Below are 19,917 nucleotides of genomic sequence, written 5' to 3'. Positions count from 1 at the left end.
CACCTTCTTGCCCCATGTCCTTCTAAGTGGTAATGATTTCTGACTCTGATTTTTCACTGATGTTCTGTCCTCTCTGTCTTCACTCTTATCTTAAATATTGAAATATCTAAAAGGATGATACATCTAAATGAACTATTTTCCATTTTCTGTTGGATATGTCAAGGGCCCTCAAACTCCTCCAGTTATTGCAGTTAACAAACCATGGCATTATGTGTTATTTCAACTCCATTCAGAGGACGATGGCTGTATCCTTCCTACTCTTACTGTCAACTTGACTTTCCATGTATCCTGTCTTAGTCTCTGTATCAAAGTTTTATTCTTCTGCATGACACAACTAATAATCTCTACAGTAAATGCCTTTGAATCAGTTTCCCAGGACAAAAATCTTATTTTTTTTTTCTTGCTTCTTTTCCCCATTTGACTTTATGAAAATTTGTTGAACTCTGGACTAAGCCACTCATACTCTGTTTTGTTGCTGATCTCAAAATACTTTCAATGAAATTTTCTGTTCATGGCTTAAAAAGGGCTGCTCAACCCAGCTTTGTAATACTTTTTGACTTTTAATACCTTCAAGCAAACAACAACAAAAACAAAAATAAAAACCCTGAACATTTTCTTTTAATTTAGAATCTAGTGTGATTGAGACACATGTTAGATCATGTCACCCCTCTTCTGAAAAGCTTCTTATTTCACTCATAGTATAAAAGTCAAGTCCTTACTATGACCTACGAGGCCCACACAATGTGGCCTCAAGTATTGCTCTGATCTCTCTCTCCAACTGCTCACACTTTATTCGTTCTGTTCCAACCACACTGGTTTTCTTTCTCTGCTTAGAGCATTTCAGGCATACTCTCACCTCAAAGCCTTTGAGAGATAGACTAGTGAAGAGGTTATGAACATGAGATCTGGAATCAAACTCCCTGACTTGAATCTACCGTGTGCTACATTTTATTGGCTATGAGATCTTAATGGCTGAGTTATTTAACCTTTTTGGGCCTCAGTTTTCCATATGAAAAATGGTGTTAAAAATACCTACCTTATAAGGCTACTGCAAGAATTAAGGAAATCTATCTAAACTCATCTATCTATAACTATCCATTGATCTATCAAACCTACCAATCTATCAATCATCTATCTCCCTATTACCTATCTCCTGGAGCATAGAAAACACTGCATAAGTATTTTCTATTATTGATATTGTTTCCTAGGACTATGACACTCGTCTTCCAGAGAGTCACATGGCTTGTTGTCTTCCTTGAAGTTTTTGCTCAAATTTCACTTTCTTGGTAAGATTTTTACTGACCACCCCCCCATTTAAATCTTCAACTTCCTTCAGTCTCAACATCCCTTCCCTACTTGAATTTTTCCATATAGTATTTATGAACTTATAGTGAGCCATATAATTTACTTGCTTATTTTGTTTATATTCTCTCTGAGCCTATTAGAACATAACCTTCATATAGTTGAATAGTTTTGTTCTTAATGTTTGTTATATAACCAGAAACTATGTCAGTAACTATTGAACACACGAGTTAAAATTTGTAACTTCTTAATTTTTGTAGTTTCAAGTACTAGCCATGTCTTTCATTGTCTAGCATAATTTTAGTTCCTTGTTTAGTTTAATTATTATCTTTCACTCGTCCTCTCTTTTAGGTCCTATCAATGCTATTGAATTGATCTTCTTCATATGTACTGTTCTATAGCATTAAACACTTTCAGGGTGCATGATGACTTCCCAAATAGTCATGGAAATGGCTTCATGTTGTTGAACTTATTATCCAGAAATTTCACAAGATATTTCAGTTTTCTTAGTTCTTTTATTTCCTCATATACCTGACTCATTTATAGCTACTAATTTCAATCCCTGTTGTGTATTCACCACACATTTTAGAAGCTCTTTTTTATCCTGAGTGTTATTATATACCCCCAATTCCAGTTTTAATAAATTCAAGAACATTTCCTTCCCCCTAAACCTCCATGGTTTAAACTTGAAGTTTGTTCTATGTAAATATCATGGCTATTTTCCTTTCCCTTATTCTCTATTCTCATTGTTTATATAACATCTTAGTTACATGACAAAATCGTATTTACCACTTTTGAGAAATTGTTTGAAATTTGTGCTATCATTGAAGGTATACTTAGAGATAAACAGTCCATGGCCCTTGAAAAGGTGCCATTTTCTTAATAATAAAGCTCATTTAAACATTGATATTAATCTTAAATGCCAAGGAACATGGAAAATGCTATTTAAATAATCAAAGTTCTTAATTTGTGTTGGTACATTATATTTAGTTATCTTATTGGGCATTTTGCAAGGTCTTGAAGAACCATTAGTCAAATTCCTTCAATTTATTAACGAAGGATTTGAGTCTTAAAGAGGAGATGTGACACACCCATTTCACATATAGGACTTCTAATTTCCAATCCGAGCATATAAATATTTGTTAGCAGATGGACGTCAGGAATATTTTGGAGAAAAGGGGAGTTGGATTCATGATAGAGGGATGAGAAATGGCTGGATAGTGTTCAAATGTAAGTAGATCTGGTGATGAGACAGATGTTTTAATAAGTTGAAGGGTCTTGAAAAAGGCTGCTCTATTTGAGTAGTGGGTTTGGCCATGGATTATGAGATATTTCTGTGATGTTCACGTTGTTTCTGGTCACCAGTGAAGCCCTTTGTCCTTCTTTATGTTTTTCAAAATACAGCATCCCTATGAATTTCTTTCCTGTTTCCATAATCAGAATTATTCTCTCCTTCCGTTGTCAGCATTTTCCCTCTCTTATGGTACATCAGAATCTTGTATTTTATCTGATTTTGTGCCCTGAAGTATCTGTTGTATCTAAAAAATAATCCTTGATCAGTTCTGGCTATCACCAGCTAAGTCACCTCAGCAAGAAACAATTAATTTGAATCTTGGTTTCTTTGTGTGTATAAAATGGAAATAGGGCTACATTATTTCATTTTAGCATTTTTGGCATAGTAATATTGTTGGACATGAAATAAAATTAAAAGCAAATTTTACCTCCATAGTATCCTTGACTTATTACTCCTGCAGACATGGGGGGGATGACTGAACACGACTTTGGTTTTCGGATTTTCGAGTTAGTGAACACCTTCAATCCCATCCCCTGGAAAAAAATAATTATTCAATCAACTTATAAGCTTGATTAGAATATATAAAACATACTATCCTTAGAGACTGCCCTATGTAATTCCAGTAACCTTATATTAATTCTATGGCAAAACACTTGACAGTAAATATAGAGTAGTTAAATTATAAAACTTATGGGTTATTAAGATTTTATTCTTTATTTATTATTTTTTAGTTTGCAAGAAAACCTTAAATATAACTAAAAGGTATCTGGATGAATAGGCAGAGGTTAGATCTAGCCCTGACTCACAAACTGAGCTTCTATGTGGTCCTGACAGAGACTTTAACCTTTTAATTGGCTTCATTTTTCTCTGCTGAAAAATGGAGAGGCAAGTCTACATAATTACTAAGATTATGAATAGATAGAGTTTTATTAACATTCAAAAAATCACAAGCCAGCATGTTAATAAGTAGTGAGAATTTTACCTTGAGAAAGCTATAAATATCTGCTTCATCATTACTTGATAAGGGAACATAGAAGGCTCCATTACGAATGAAGAAAGGATGGGGACAGTGTCCTTGTTCTTCCTCCTGATGGTCCACATTGTCAGGAAAATTGGTGAGATCCTTCACAGTTAGCAGATTATATACCTGTAGCAGTGGAGAGATCAAAGGCAGAACTGTTACTTACTTTTCTTTTGAAATAGAATGAACTGAGAGAAATAAAATAATTATCACCAATCTTTTCTTGAGTGTGTTCATGTAGTTGGTACCTTAGAGATAAGTTGAAGATTTTCCTTATATTTAACAGTGTTGTTTTGTCATAAAGAAATAAAACCTACTTGGGAAAATGCTTCCAAAGATTAATAAAACCTTAAGTTATGAAGGGTTAATTAAAACTTCATTGTAGAGTCTACAGGTAAGAATAGACTAAATATAGGAAGAAGACCTAACTTGCATCTGTGTTTAATTAATACTTAATGCCCTGAGGAATTTAGCTACAAATTATTATTGCCACCTGTTAAACATTTACGTCTACTCAGGCTTATTCTCAGATAGAAAATCGTATAGATGGCCAATTAGAAGCAGCTGTGGTCTGCAGCACTTACGGAGTGGAATGAAAAAGGGATATTAAATTCAGCACCTTCAACTGAAATACCCAGGTTCTCACATTGAGACTGACTAGGCAAGCAACCTGAGCCACAGAGAACAATGAAAAGCAGCAGGGGTGAAGGTGGGGGAGGGCAACGGAAGGAGTGATTGTGCAACCTCGCCTGGGAAATCACACTTCTCCCATGGATCTTTGCAACCGGTGGATCAGGAGATACCCTAGTGAACCCACGCCATCAGGGCCTTGGGTCTGATACACAAAGCTGTGTGGAGTCTTGGCAGAGCAGCCACTTAGGCACACAGAGACCCAGGAGTTTTAAGTACTCCGGCCCTGGGATCCCTGGAAAGGTAGGAAATCTGTTTGTACATGTCCCTACGAAGGGGGCTGAATTCAGAAAGCCAAAGAGCATCATCCTGTGGACCCCACTTCCACAGCACCTCACAGGTTAAGACTCACTGTCTTGGAATCCCAGCCAGCCAATGGCAGTGGGTTGGAGTCCACCTGAGATGGACCTGAGTTCTTGGGGGAGAGGTGGCTGCCATCTCTGTGGTTCTGAGGACTCAGCCACTCCAGCCTGCAGGCTTGGGGAATATAGATGGTCAGGATGAGGAAGGGTCTCCCACGATGCAGCACAACTACCTTGCCAGATTGTGATCAGACTGCTTCTTTAAGTGGGACCCTGATCCATTCCTCCTCACCGAGTGGGACCTTTCTGTGGGGGCTTCAGGTACTCCAGGCAGGGTTCTAAAGACAGAGCTTTGATCTCTCCCGGGGACCGAGTTCCTGGGGGGCAGGGGTGTCTGCCATCTCTGCAGTTCGGTTGACTCTGCCACTTCAACCTGCTGGCTTTGGAGAATACAGGTGATCCAGACGAGGAAGGATCCCACCCAATGCAGCACACCTGCTCTACCAAAAAGCAGCCAGTCTGCTGCTTTGAGCAGGTCCCTGATCCCATTCCTCTTGACTGGGTGAGACCTCCCAATAAGGGTCTCCAGTCACCTCCAACAGTTGCATGTGGGCTGGCAACAGGTTAGTACCCCCCAGGATGAAGCTTCTAGAGGAAGGCACAGGCTGCCATCTTTGCTGTTTTGTGGCCTTTGCTGGTGATACCTCCAGGTATGGGAGAAATCAAAGCAACTGGGGTCTGGAGTGGACCCCCAGCAAACCTCAGCAACCCCATGATAGAGTGGCTTGACTGTTAAAAGAAAAACAAGCAGAAAACAACAGCATCAACAAAAAAGACCCAACAAAAATCTAATTCAAAGGGCAGCAACCTCAAGGATTAAAGGTAGATAAACTCACAAAGATGAGAAAGGATTAATTCAAAAACAATGCAAACTCCAAATGCCAGAGTACCTCTTCTCTTCCAAATGACTGTGACACCTCACCAGCAAGGGCACAGAACTGGGCTGAGGCTAAGATGGTTGAATTGACAGAAGTAGGCTTCAGAAAGTGGATAATAATAAACTTTGCTGAGCTGTAACCCAATGAAAAGAAGCTAAGAATCCTGATAAAACAATACAGGAGCTGGTAGCCAGAACAGCCAGTTTAGAGAGGAACATAACCTACTGATGGAGCTGAAAACCACATCACAAGAACTTCACAATGCAACTGCAAGTATCCTTAGCAGGATAGACCAAGAGGAGGAAAGAATCTTAGAGCCTGAAGATTATCTATCTGAAATAAGACAGGCAGACTAGAGTAGAGAAGAAAGAATGAAAAGAAATGAACGAAACCTCTGAGAAATATGGGATTATGTAAAAAGACCAAACCTACGACTGATTGGGATCCTTGAAAGAGACAGGAGAATGGAACCAAGTTGGAAAACATAATTCAGGATATCATCCAGGAGAACCTTTCCCAACCTAGCAAGATAGGCCAACATTCAAATTCAGGAAATGTAGAGAAGGCCAGTAAGATACTCCACAAGAAGATCAACCCAAAGACACAAAATCATCAGATTCTCCAATGTCAAAATGAAAGAAAACATGTTAAGGGCAGCTAGAGAGAAAGGCCAGGTCACCTACAAAAGGAAACATATACTAACAGTGGACCTCTCCACCAAAACCATGCAAGCCAGAAGAAATTGGGGGCCAGTATTCAGCATTCTAAAAGAAAATAATTTCCAACCCAGAATTTTATACCTGGCCAAACTAAGCTTCATAAGCAAAGGAGAAATAAGATTCTTTTCAAACAAGTGAATGGTTAGGAAATTTATCACCATAATGCCTGCCTTGCAAGAGCTCCTGAAGAAAGCACTACATTGGGAAAAGAAAGACCATTACCAGCCACTACAAAAACACACTGAAGTACACAGGCCAGAACATGGTGAAGCAACCACATAAACAAGTCTGGAAAAAAGCATTATGATGACAGGATCTAATTCACACATAAAAATACTAACCTCAAATGTAAATGGGCTAATGCCCCAGTTAAAAGACACAGAATGGCAAGCTGAATAAAGAGCCAAGACCCATCATCAGTATGCTGTCTTCAAGAGACTCATCTCACATGCAAGGAGAGACACAAGCTCAAAATAAAGGGATGGAGGAAAATTTACCAAGCAAATGGAAAACAGAAAAAAGCAATCCTAGTTTCTGACAAAACAGACTTTAAACCAACAAAGATCAAACAAACAAACAAACAAAGAAGGGTATTATATAATGGTAAAGGGTTCAATTCAACAAGAAGAGCTAACTATCCTAAATATATATGCACCCAATATAGAAGCACCCAGATTCATAAAGTTCTTATACACCTACAAAGAGACTTAGACTCCCACACAATGATAGCGAGAGACTTTAACACACCACTGACAATATTAGATGGATGATTAAGACAGAAAATTAACAAAGATATTTAGGACCTGAACTCAGCTCTGGATCAAGTGGACCTGATAGAGATCTACAGAACTCTCCACCAAAATTCAACAGCATATAAATTCTTCTCATTGCCACATGGCATTTACTCTAAAATTGATCACATAATTGGAAGTAAAACACTCCTCAGCAAATGCACAAGAACTGAAATCATAACAGTCTTTCAGACAACAGTGCAATCAAATTAGAACTCAAGATTGAGAAATTCACTCAAAACCACACAACTACATGGAAATTGAATAAACTGCTCCTGAATGACTCTTGGGTAAATGATGAAATTAAGGCAGAAATCAAGAAGTTATTTGAAACTAATGAGAACAAAGAGACAATGTACTGCAATCCCTGGGATGCAGCTAAAACAATGTTAAGTGGGAAATTTATAGCAGTAAATGTCTGCATCCAAAAGCTAGAAAGATCTCGAGTCAACAACCTAACATCTCAACTAAAAGGACTGTAGAACCAAGAGCATACAAACCCCAAAGCTAGCAGAAGACAAGAAATAGCAAAGATCAGAGCTGAGCTGAAGGAGATAGAGACATGAAAAACCCTCTTAAAAAAACAATGAATCCAGGAGCTGGTTTTTTGAAAAAAAGTTAATAAAATAGACTGACAGCTAGACTAATAGAGAAGAAAAAAAGAGAAGAATCAAGTAGACACAATCAGAAATGATAAGGGGATATCACCGCTGACCTCACAGAAATGCAAACGACCATTAGCGAATACTATAAACACCTCTGTGTACATAAACTAGAAAATCTAGAAGAAATGGATAAATTACTGGACACATACACCCTCTGGAGACTGAACCAGGAAGAAATTAAATATTTGAATAGACCAATAACGAGTTCTGAAATTGAGGCAGTAATAAACAATCTAACAACCAAAAAAAGCCCAGGACCAGATGGATTCACAGCTGAATTCTACCACAGGCACAAAGAAGAGCTGGTACAATTTCTACTAAAACTATTCCCAAAATTGAAAAGGAAGGACTCCTCCCTAACTCATTCTATGAGGCCACCATCGTCTTGATACCAAAACCTGGCAGAGTTACAACAGAAAAATAAAGCTTCAGGCCAATATCTCTGATGAACTTCGATGCAAAAATCCTCAACAAAATACTTGCAGACCAAATCCAGCAGCACATTAAAAAGCTTATTCACCACAACCAAGTAGGCTTCATCCCTGGGATGCAAGCTTGGCTCAACATACACAAATCAATAAATGCGATTCATTACATAAACAGAACTAAAGACAAAAACCACCTGATTATCTCAATAGATGCAGAAAAGACCTTTGATAAAATCAACATCCCTTTATGTTAAAAACTCTCAAACTAGGTATTGAAGGAACATACTTCATAAGAGACATATATGACAAACACACACCCAATATCATACTGAATGGGCAAAATCTGGGAGCATTCCCCTTGAAAACTGGCACAAGACAGGGATGCCCTCTGTCACCACTCCCATTCAACATAATGTTAGAATTTCTGGCCAGGGCAATCAGGCAAGAGAAATAAATAAAGTGTATTTGAATAGCAAGAGAGAAAGTCAAGTTATCTTTATTTGCAGATGACGTGATTTTATATCTAGAAAACCCCATTATCTCAGCCCAAAAGATTCTTAAGCTGATAAGCAACTTCAGCAAAGTCTCAAGATAGAAAATCAATGTGCAAAAATCACAAGCATTTCTATACACCAACAACAGGCAAGCAGAGATCCAAATCATGAATGAACTCCCATTCACAATTGCTACAGAAAGAATAAAATACCTAGGAATACAGCTAACAAGGGAAGTGAAGGACCTCTTCAAGAGCTACAAGCCACTGCTCAGGGATATCAGAGAGGACACAGAAAATGGAGAAACATTCCATCCTCATGCATAGGAAGAATCAATGTAATGACAATGGCTCTACTGCCCAAAGTATCTTATAGATTCAATGTTATTCCCATTAAACTACCATTGACATTCTTCACAGAATTAGAAAAATCTATTTTAAAATTCATATGGAAGCAAAAAAGAGCCTGAATTGCCAAGACAATTCTAAGCAAGAAGAGCAAAACTGGAGGCATCATGTTACCTGACTTCAAACTTTACTACAAGGTTACAGTAACCAAAACAGCATGGTACTGGTATAAGAACAGACACATAGACCAATGGCACAGAATAGAGAACTCCGAAATAAAACCGCAAACCTACAACCATCTGATCTTTGACAAACTTGACAAAAACAAGCAATGGGGAAAGTCCTCCCTATTTAATAAATGGTGCTGGGAATGCTGGCTAGTTATATGCAGAAAATTGAAACTGGACCCCTTCCTTACACCATATACAAAAATTAACTCAAGATGAATTAAATACTTAAATGTGAAACCCAAAACTATAAAGACCCTTGAAGAAAATCTAGGCAATACCATTCAGGAGATAGGCACAGACAAAGATTTCACTATGAAAATGCCAAAAGCAACTTCAACAAAAGCAAAAACTGACAAATGGGATATAATTAAATTAAAGAGCTTCTGCACAGCAAAAGGAACTATCATTAGAGTGAACACACAACTTAAAGAATGGGAGAAAATTTTCCCAATCTACCCACCTGAGAAAGGCCTAATATCCGGAGTCTACAAGTAACTTAAACAAACTTACAAGAAATAAAAACCCATTAAAAAGTGGGCAAAGGACATGAACAGACAGTTCTCAAAAGAAAACACACATGCAGCCAACAAACATATGAAAAAAGCTCAACACCTCTAATCATTAGAGAAATGCAAATCAAAACCACAATGAGAGACCATCTCACACCAGTCAGAATGGCTGCTATTAACAAGTCAAAAACAACAGTGAGGTTGCAGAGAAAAAGGAATGCTTTTTTTACTGTTGGTGGGAGTGTGAATTAGTTCAACCATTGTGGAAGAAAGTGTGGTGATTCCTCAAAGACCCAGAGGCAAAAATACCATTTGACTCAGCAATCCCATTACTGGGTGTATACCCAAAGGAATATAAATTATTCTGTTATAAAGATAAACGCATGCATATGTTCACTGCAGCACTATTCACAATAGCAAAGACATGGAATCCGTCTAAATGCCCATCAATGATAGACTGGACAAAGAAAATGTGGTACATATACACAATGGAATACTATGCAGCCATAAAAAGGATGAGTTCATGTCCTTTGCAGGGACATGGATAGACCTGAAAACCATTATCCTCAGCAAGCTAACACAGGAACAGAAAACTAAACACTACATGTTCTCACTTATCAGTGGGAGCTGAATGATGAGAACACATGGGGGAGAACAACACTCACTGGGGCCTATTAGAGGGTAGGGTGTGGGGAGGGAGAGTATCAGGAAGAATAGCTAATAGATGCTGGGCTTAATATCTAGGTGATGGGTTGATCTGTGCAGCAAATCACCATGCACATGTTTACCTATGTGACAACCCTTCACATCCTGCACTTGTACCTCTGAAGTTAAAATAAAAGTTGAAGAAATAAATAAATAAAACACAGTCCATGTTCAAAATAAAAATAAAAGAACAACATAGGCACATGAATGAACTTGTATCATTATATTGGATAGACCAATGTCTATGCAGGGTACTTTTTATGGAAAATGCATGACTCAACAGAATCAAGAACCCACAGGGCAGGGCCAGAGGCCTGAATATTTATCCCTGGACTGATGTAAGATTGAGTCTTAATCAGAGAACTTCCATTTGCCTGGCTTAATCTTGAGTAATTATGGACCAGTAACCCCTGAGTGCCTCTTGTTTCCTCCTTTTTGAACAGGAGTGTCAATAGTGACTATTCTATGCCAGTTCCACCACTGTATGTTGAGTGTGTGGGGCCAAATAACTTGAGTACGCTTTAGCTCAATGTCTTTGTATCTAGAGGTATCGGACCTGAGGAATCACACCTGAGAGGCATTATCTGTACTTGGACCTGATTTAAATGATATTTAGCCTTTGAGCTGTTCCTATTTTACGATGAGAATTTTAGGGACCTCAGAGGGAGGATCGAGTATATTTTACATGTGAGAGCTCATGTATTTCTGGGGATCAGAGGTCAGGCTGAGGAGACAGCTTCCAGAATTGCCCACAACAGTCTCTGCCTCCTGGTATTCACGCCCTAACATTGTTCGTCCCACAATGAACAGGGTTGACCTCTATAGCCAATGGGATATTGTGGAAATGAGGGGACATGACTTTCAGGCCTAGGTCATAAAAGATATTGCAACTTTAGCACTCTTTGGAACACATTAGCTCTCTTGGATCACATGCTCTGGAGAAGAACAGTTGCCACATTATGGGGATACCAGCAGCCCCAGGACCTCTGTGTGGTGAGGAACCGAGGCCTCCTGCCGATAGCGTTCGAGAAACCCGTCTTGGAAGCAGATCTTCCAACCTCTGTCAAGCTGTCAGGTGACTGCAGCTTTGGCCACCATGTTAATCACAATCATGACAGGTCACAAGCTAGACCCACCTAGCTAAGCTGCTCTGAATTCCTGACTCACAGAAACGCATGTGATAATAAATGTTTATTGTTTGAAGCCACTAGGTTTTGAAGAAAATTGTTATGCAGCAGTAGGTAGCTAACACAAACACCCTTTCTACTTATTTATCTATTTACCTTTGTTTTTGAGGAGAATTAAGTAGGTACATAAATGAACGTGTATTATTTATATTGGGTGAACTAATGATTTCTATTACTATTCAAAGTGACTGAGCTTAAAGGTTTCTATAATTTATCATCTGAAATCTTCAGTTACATTCATAATTTCTTCTCACTTCCACAACACTCCAAGTTTACCAAACCTTACTGAAGTGACTGTTAAATGTATATGACTAAACAGAATAAGACAGACATAAACTTTTCAGAGGTAGAATAAATTCCTGTACTACCTGCTGAAATTAATAGCTTAGAATAGACTGCCATAAATACAGAGTGTAAAAATAATAGGCATATTTCCAAAGAAAGCACTCAAAGAGACAGTTTTCTTGTATCAGGTTAACTTCTTGATGTTGTTTCCTCTAACTAAAATACAGAAATATAGTCATTGTCTCTTGCATAATAATTATTATGCTATGAGGAGATATATCAAATATATATCAAATGCAAATCAAGATCAAGAAAAATTTTGATTATAGCAATCTCCCCGATCTGCGGTTTTGGTTTCCAAGATTTCCATTATCTGTGGTCAACTGTGATCCAAAAATGTTAAACGGAAAATTCAGAAATAAACGATTCATAAGTTTTAAATTGCTGCCATTCTGAGCAACATGATGAACTCTCACACTTTCCTGCTTCATCCTGCTCGGGACATGAATCCTCCGTTTTTCCAGTGGATCCACACTGTAGCCACTCCCTGCCCCTTAGTCACCTAGAATCCTGTTACAAGGTTGTCACAGTATCACAGTGCTTGTGTTCAAGTCACCCTTATTTTACTTTATCATGGCCCCAATGCACCAGAGTACTGAGGCTGGCAATTCGGAGGTGAAAGAGAAGCCATTAAGGTGCTTCCTTTAGGTGAAAAGGTGAACGTTCTCCACTTGATAAGGAAATTAAAAATGATGTATGCTGAGGTTGCTAAGATCTACGGTAAGAATGAATCTTCTATCCATGAAACTGTGAAGAAGGAAAAAGAAAATCATGCTTGTTTTGCTGTGACATCTCAAACTACAAAAATTATGGCTACAGTACGTGGTAAGTGCTTCCTTAAGATGGAAAAGGCATTAAATTTGTGGGTGGAAGACAGGAACATAAACGTGTTCCGGCTGATGGCCATTGGGTTCAGTGCTATCCACAGTTGGAGGTCTTGAGACACACCCCTGCAGATCAGGGGGCACTAGTGGATATGCTCCAACCTGAAGAATGTTAATTTTGATAATTAAAAGTAGGACAGGGGTCTTGGATATAGTTATCTCACAGTTTAACATTTTAATAGACATGAAGTAGAAACTAGAACAAACAAAAGAAACTTTCGTATTACTAATTTACCAAGCAACATTGAAAGGTAATAATACCTCCCAAATACATAAGTCAATTGACCCTTTTAAATGGTGATTCATGAGGCAGTTAAAGCTATCAAATTTCTCATAACTTTTTATCAATGATCAAATCATAATATTATTTTTTCTTGCGTTATGTTAAAAATTCCAAATATGAGTAATCTAGTTTTAAATAGGTTAGACAAGTAGTTTCTGAACTTTTCCCTTCCTTCTGATAATTGTTCTTCCAAAACCCCATATTAGACAGTATTTTCTCCAAATGGCAATAATTAACAAATGTTCACCTTTTATTTTGCTGAGCCACCTATAGCCTTTTTTAATTGCCTCTCTCTAAGGACAAGGACTGTGATACGTTTCCTTCTGTTTTCCCAGCTTCTACAACAGATCTAGCATGTAGTAAGCTTGAAATAATAATAATAATAATAAATAAATCATCACAACATGCCAAATGTTACCCCCATGAATTAATATAACTATAGTAAAGAGCAGAGAATTAAAATTTTAGTCCGTGAATCAACATTGCTAAAAAGGTGTAGTAGGTCATTTTCTAAAAGTAGACAATAATTTGTAAATCACTGATTACCACTTTCACAGATGCCAACAACTCTACAGACATAAATAGTTAGATCTGTTAAAAGGTACATGACTTCCCTTATGTTTGCAGGTATTAATTTTATAACAAGCTTACCTACTCCAGTGACCAAAAGTGATTCTATTTAGACAGGATCCAAATTATCTATTACTTGGGCAACACTCTTTTAAACACGACTATCACATAAGTGGGGAATCTTAAAATATAGCTTTCATGAAGATCACTGTAAGACATTAATAACTGAGGTTAAGACTTGATTATTTACAGAAATAGAAGCTGTGTCATAGAAGGAATTATACTTGCAGGCAGATTCAGAATTTCAGAATCACATCTCAGCTTATGCCACTTATCTTGAACAAATCTCTCAACTATTCTGAATCCTCTTTTCTCATCTTAAAATGGGACTACTACTCTCCGGAATGTTGGGCAGATTAAGTGAGAAAACCTATATGAGACAGCTTGAGAAACTATCAAGTACTCGGCAAGTGGGAAGTATTTTTACTGTTACATTTTACTCTCAACAGAGGCTTCCTGCTCTGAGCCTCTGGAACGGCCCTTCCTGGTCCCCAAGGCTGCTGGAAACTCACTGAGGAGGCGGAGAGCTCAGCCTCAGGCTTCATGAGCAGCATGCTTTGGTCCACAGCACGAAGGGCGCAGAGGGACTGCGGAGCAGCTCCTACTCGCAGGTGGGCGTGTGAGGCTGGGGGACTTTGTGCTGGGCTGAAGCTCAAATCCACCTGTGGGAAATGAAGGGAACGTCAACTAGCATTTTCCCAACTTCTGTAATCTTGCAGTCACCTGCATCTCCTAAGTCACCCTTATATTCAATTCATACGACTATGTTGGTGATGTCAGTCAGAAACCTATTTTTATATGTTTCCTTCACTTTAAAAATAGAAAATAATTTGTAAATCACTTATTACCCCAATCACAGATCCCAACAACTCTAGAGACATAAATAGATCTGTTAAAAGGTACATGACTTCCCTTATGTTTGTAAGTATTAATTTTATAACAAGCTTACCTACTCCAGTGACCAAAAGTGATGCTATTTAGACAGGATCCAAATTATGTAATACTTTGGCAACACATTAATTTATTCACTCTTTTAAACATGACTAGCACATAGGTGGGGACTCAACAAAATATAGCTTCTCAGTAGCTTAGTCTTGTCCTAAGGAGACAACTGAGGCAGAATAAGGATAGATATCTTGTTTGATTTTTAGATGGCCATCTTTATCTCTGACACATGATAAGGTAATCCTACTGTTTGCACTTATTCTTCAGGCTTTGGGAACTTTTGAGTCTTAGCATTTTACATACTCACACAATTGAATCAGCAGAGAAGAGCATCATGAACACAAAACTGATCGTATTTTATTTGGTAGCAGCTTTGTGTAATTGAAAAAGTACTGTATTAGATGCCTAGAAATTCAGGTCTGCCATAAACTTGTTGGGAACTGTTCGGCAACTCATTTTACTCTTCTGGGCTCAGCCTTCTCTGGGGTAAAATAGATGGCTCCTACAGTATCATTTATTTGTGTTCTTTTAATTTTCTGTTAAATCACTCACCTTGTTGGCTAGACAGTTTTCAATCTCAAACTTTTCAGAGTCTCCAATAACTTCTCCATCTGGTAAAATGGCGAAGATGAACATTCGTGCAATGGGGGCAATATCTGACTCCACAGGGAAGGATAAGGCAAAACTGCCTTTCACTGGAACATGGAGAGAGTGAGACAAAATGGTCATAAGTCCGGACACTATTGCTTGGTCTTATTCAGTTTAGAACTGTGTCCATTCATTCAATGGCTTAATCTCTCTACGTGCCATTAGTTATTTGGTGAAATTAGTAGGCCAATGTCTCCGTTCAGAACTTTAATTATAGCATAAGTTAACAAAGTTCCATTCACTCACATCTTTTTTATTTGATATGCCACTTAACTGTTGCCTAAATCAATTAAATACCAATAGCTCCAGATTTTCTGCGTATATATGTGACAACTAGTTTGTTTACATTTCAGACTAGAGGTGATTCTCAATTTAAATATAGAGCTATAACTTGTAAGATATAATGAGTTTATTTTGTAATATATGACTTTTAAAAAGTTCTGTATGTAAAAAAAAAGTTCCTACTAATTGAATTTCCTAAAAGAATATTTCATTCTTGGAGTTTTCATTGCAGCATTAAACTCTTATAAGTACATTAGCATATTTCTACTGGAAGTATTAAATGGTGCCAGATAACACTTCAGAAAATACATTACATTTTAAAGCAGGGTAAAGGGCCACCAGGTAGTTACAAAAGGACAACAACAAAGGTTCCATTTTCTGAATGGTCCACTGGTGACTTGAGTAGATGGCCCACATTTAGTTGAATAACAGTAATTATAAAACCATGAGAGACTTAATGACAGCAAAGTTTCTGAGACCTCGGTACATAAAGAAAGGACAGATACCATCTGGCATTGTTTCCACATCTTCCTTTTCTCTACATCCCTCCTGTTCCAGATTCCCAGCTATATGGCTTTAAATTCCGGTGCTTCCAATTTCTTTTCCAGTAACATATTCTTGGTGCAGTAAGACAATACGTAGGATAACAGAGTCTCTAGACATTGTTGAAACTCCAAATAATGTAGGACAAGGACAATTATAATTGCAGAAGAACTATAATTGATTTTATTTTTTTCTTAACCATATGTATTAAAAATTAAGTCTAATATCCTTAGGAATATTTTATGACGTATAATATCAGGATGAACAAGGTTAGCTATCTAATACACAACATGAAGACTGTAGTTAATAAAATGGCACTATATTTTAGATTTTTGCCAAATGAGTACATTTTAGCTGTTCTTGCCACACACACACACACACACACACACACACAAATGAGTAAGTAAGTGAGATAATGGCCATGTTACTTTGTATCACTATAGTAGTCATTTTATTATCTATATGTGTCCCATAACATTATGCTGTACATCTTAAATAAATGTAATTTTTTTTTTGAGACAGGATCTTGCTCTGTTGCCCAGGCTGGAATGCAGTGGTGCAATCATAGCTCACTGCAGCCTCAAATTTCTGGGCTCAAGTGATTGTACTGCCTCAGCCTCCCCAGTAGCTGGGACTATAGGTGCACAACACCATGTTTGGCTAATTTTTCATATATTTTTGTAGAGATAGGGTCTTGCTCTGTAGCCCAGACTGGTCCCAAACTCCTGGGTTCAAGCAATCCTCCTAAAATGCTGCAACTACAGGCAGCAGCCACTGTGCCTGGCCAAAATTTACTTTTTAAAAATGATTGTATTAAAGCCCTGAGATAGGTGGTACTCAATTAAAAACTGTTTTAACTCTACGTAGAACATGGAAATTTTCCAACTTTATGCAAATTTTACTTTAGCTTAACAGTACTTATTATTTTATATCACTATGTGTTTATATTGCAAAGCTCTTAAGTTTGGGAAGAAAGGAAGTTTAAAATGTCCTTAAGGCAATGTCATGCCATTCATGTTTCTCTTCAGTTGGACAGATCAAGTTTTAGCTCAGACCTCAGAAAGGAAATAAGTTCCCCTTCTAAAAGGAAGGAAGCCCTTCTATCACTGTGTCTTGAGTTCAACAAGGAAGGTGGGGTAGATCGAAATGTCATAAAAACAGAAAAAAAAATTATAGTGACTTTATGGCAAAGAATAGTGGCAGGAAATTAAAGCTTTTAATAATAAAATTTGCCAGCACCTGTGTGTGCGTGCACCATGCCTTGCCACTGCTGGCAGCGTGAGTGTACTCCATCCCGCCTACCCCTACCACACCACCACTGACATCAGAGCATTGGCAGACACTAAGCTCACCAACCCCAGCCCTACCAGCACCCTGCCCGTGCACTGGAGCTACCAGTGCAAAACTAGGCACAAAACACACAAACCCACCCCTAGCCATGTGCAGACACTGCCACCAGCATGAATGCACACAAAAGGTTCATATAGTCCTGCACCCACTAGTGTCCCATCCCCATGCTAACACCACAGTGTTATGCAAATGCATGCACAGTTGCTGGTGGGGATCCCCCAATCCCCTGAGTCATACTGCTGTGACCACTGCTATGAATGCCTGCACAAAGGCCGGGAAGCTGGCACCTGCTAGCACCCTGCCACAGCTGATGAGTGTGTACCCCACCACCCTGCCACTGCCGTGCTGCTGGTACATGTGAATGAGGAGGGATCCCACTGCTACCGTCCTGCAAAGTGCTTTGGCTGACATCACCCATGGGGGTGTTGTGACCAGTGGTTTGGGAGCACTTTGGTCCCTTCAGTGCAGCATGTTCCCAACCTCGAGGAGCCAGAGAACAAAGCTGGAGCCAGATACCAGTCCCCCAGAGTTACAGCAGGCAATCCAGGAGTCCTGAGCTGAGCCTTGCCCCTCCCTGCCTCCACTGTCCCTGAATCTTCTGGTAACAAAGTCAGTTGACTGAACCCACTTTATACCCTTTATGCCACAATCAAACTCCCAAGGTCATCGAATAGGATAAAAGGAAAAAATGGAAACAACAGCAATTTCTAAGACTGAAGGAACATCAGCCCGCAAAGATGAGAAAGAACCAGCACAAGGACTCTGATAACTCGAAAAGCCAAAGCATCTTCTTTCCTCCAAATGATCACACCAGTTCTCCAGCAAGGGTTGTTAACTGGGCTGAAATGGCTGAAATGACAGAAATAGAATTCAGAATATAGATAGGAATGAAGATCATTGAGATTCAGGAGAATGTTGAAATCCAATCTAAGGAAGCTAAGAATCACAATAAAATGATGCAGGAGCTGACAAACAAAATAGCTAGTAAAGAAAAGAACATAACCAACCTGATAGAGCTAAACAACAGTCTACAAGAATTTCATAATGCAATCACAAGTATTAACAGCACAACAGACCAAGCTGAGGAAAGAATCTCAGAGCTACAAGATTAACTTTCTGAAATACAATAGTCAGACAAGAATAAAGACAAAAGAATGAAAAAGAATGAACAAAACCTCTTAGAAATATGGGATTATGTATGTAAAAAGACTGAATCTACAATTCGCTGGTGTCCCTGAAAGAGATGAGCATAATGAAAGCAACTTGGAAAACATATTTTAGGATATCATCCACGTGAACTTCCCCTCCTAGCTAGAGAGGCCAAATTCAAATTCAGGAAATGTAGAGAACCTCAAAATATACTTCACAAGAAGGTCATCCCCAAGACACATAATCATCAGATTCACCAAGGTTGAAATGAAAGAAAAAAAAAATGTTAAGGCAACTAGAGAGAAAGGACAAGTCACCTACAAAGGGAAGCCCATCAGACTAACAGTGGGTCTCTTAGCAGACACCCTACAAGCCATAAGATACTGGGGGCCTATATTCAACATTAATTTTTTTTATTTATTTACTTATTTATTTTTAGATGGAGTCTCACTCTGTCACCAGACTGGAGTGCAGTAGTGCAATCTCAGCTCACTGCAACATCCACCTCCCAGGTTCAAGAAATTCTGCTGCCTCAGCCTCCTGAGTAGCTGGGACTACAGACATGCACCACCACACCCAGCTAATTTTTGTATTTTTAGTAGAGATGGGATTTCACCATGTTGGCCAGGATGGTCTTGATCTCCTGACCTCGTGATCCACCCACCTCGGACTCTCAAAGTGCTGGGATTACAGGCATAAACCACCATGCCCAGCCAACATTCTTAAAGAAAAGAAATTCCAACCAAGAATTTCATATTGGGCCAAACTAAATGTAATAAATGAAGGAGAAATAAGATCCTTCTCAGACAAGGAAATGCTGAAGGAGTTTGTTACCACCAGACCCATCTTACAAGAGCTCCAGAAAAAAGCACTAATTACAAAAACACACTGAAGTACACAGACCAGTGACACTATAAAGCAATTACACAAACAAGTTGACAAATAGCTAACAACATGATGACAGATTCAAATTCACACATCTCAATATTAACCTTGAATGTAAACAGACTTAATGCCCCAATTAAGAGGCACAGAGTGGCAAGCCGGATGAGGAAGCAAGACCTAGTGGTATGCTGTCTTTAAGAGACCCATCTCACATGCAATGACACCCATAGGCTGAAGACAAAGGGAAGGAGAAAAAACTGCCAAGCAAATGGAAAATACAAAAAAGCAGGGGTTGCCAAATGCCCATCAATGATAGACTGTATAAAGAAAATGTGGCACATAAACACCATG

General features: G+C 38.5%; 1 protein-coding gene across 4 annotated transcripts in view; it reads right to left on the bottom strand.

Moving 5' to 3' along the window:
* LOC102133131 (pregnancy zone protein) overlaps nucleotides 1-19,917 on the bottom strand; it is a 59,113-nt gene that overhangs the window by 17,651 nt on the left and 21,545 nt on the right. For all 4 annotated transcript variants that reach the window (XM_005570068.5, XM_065523718.2, XM_005570067.5 and 1 more), the window contains 4 exons: nucleotides 15,262-15,404; nucleotides 14,277-14,426; nucleotides 3,579-3,743; nucleotides 3,024-3,129 (listed from right to left, as the gene is read on the bottom strand). In XM_005570068.5, coding sequence (XP_005570125.3) covers nucleotides 3,024-3,129; nucleotides 3,579-3,743; nucleotides 14,277-14,426; nucleotides 15,262-15,404 — 564 coding nt within the window. The remainder of the gene's footprint in view (nucleotides 1-3,023; nucleotides 3,130-3,578; nucleotides 3,744-14,276; nucleotides 14,427-15,261; nucleotides 15,405-19,917) is intronic.

The sequence above is a fragment of the Macaca fascicularis genome, chromosome 11 (genome assembly GCF_037993035.2).
Source record: "Macaca fascicularis isolate 582-1 chromosome 11, T2T-MFA8v1.1".
Classification (NCBI taxonomy): Eukaryota; Metazoa; Chordata; class Mammalia; order Primates; family Cercopithecidae; genus Macaca; species Macaca fascicularis.
The sequence above is the reverse complement of the archived record's forward strand: the minus strand, read 5'-3'. Positions and strand labels throughout refer to the sequence as shown.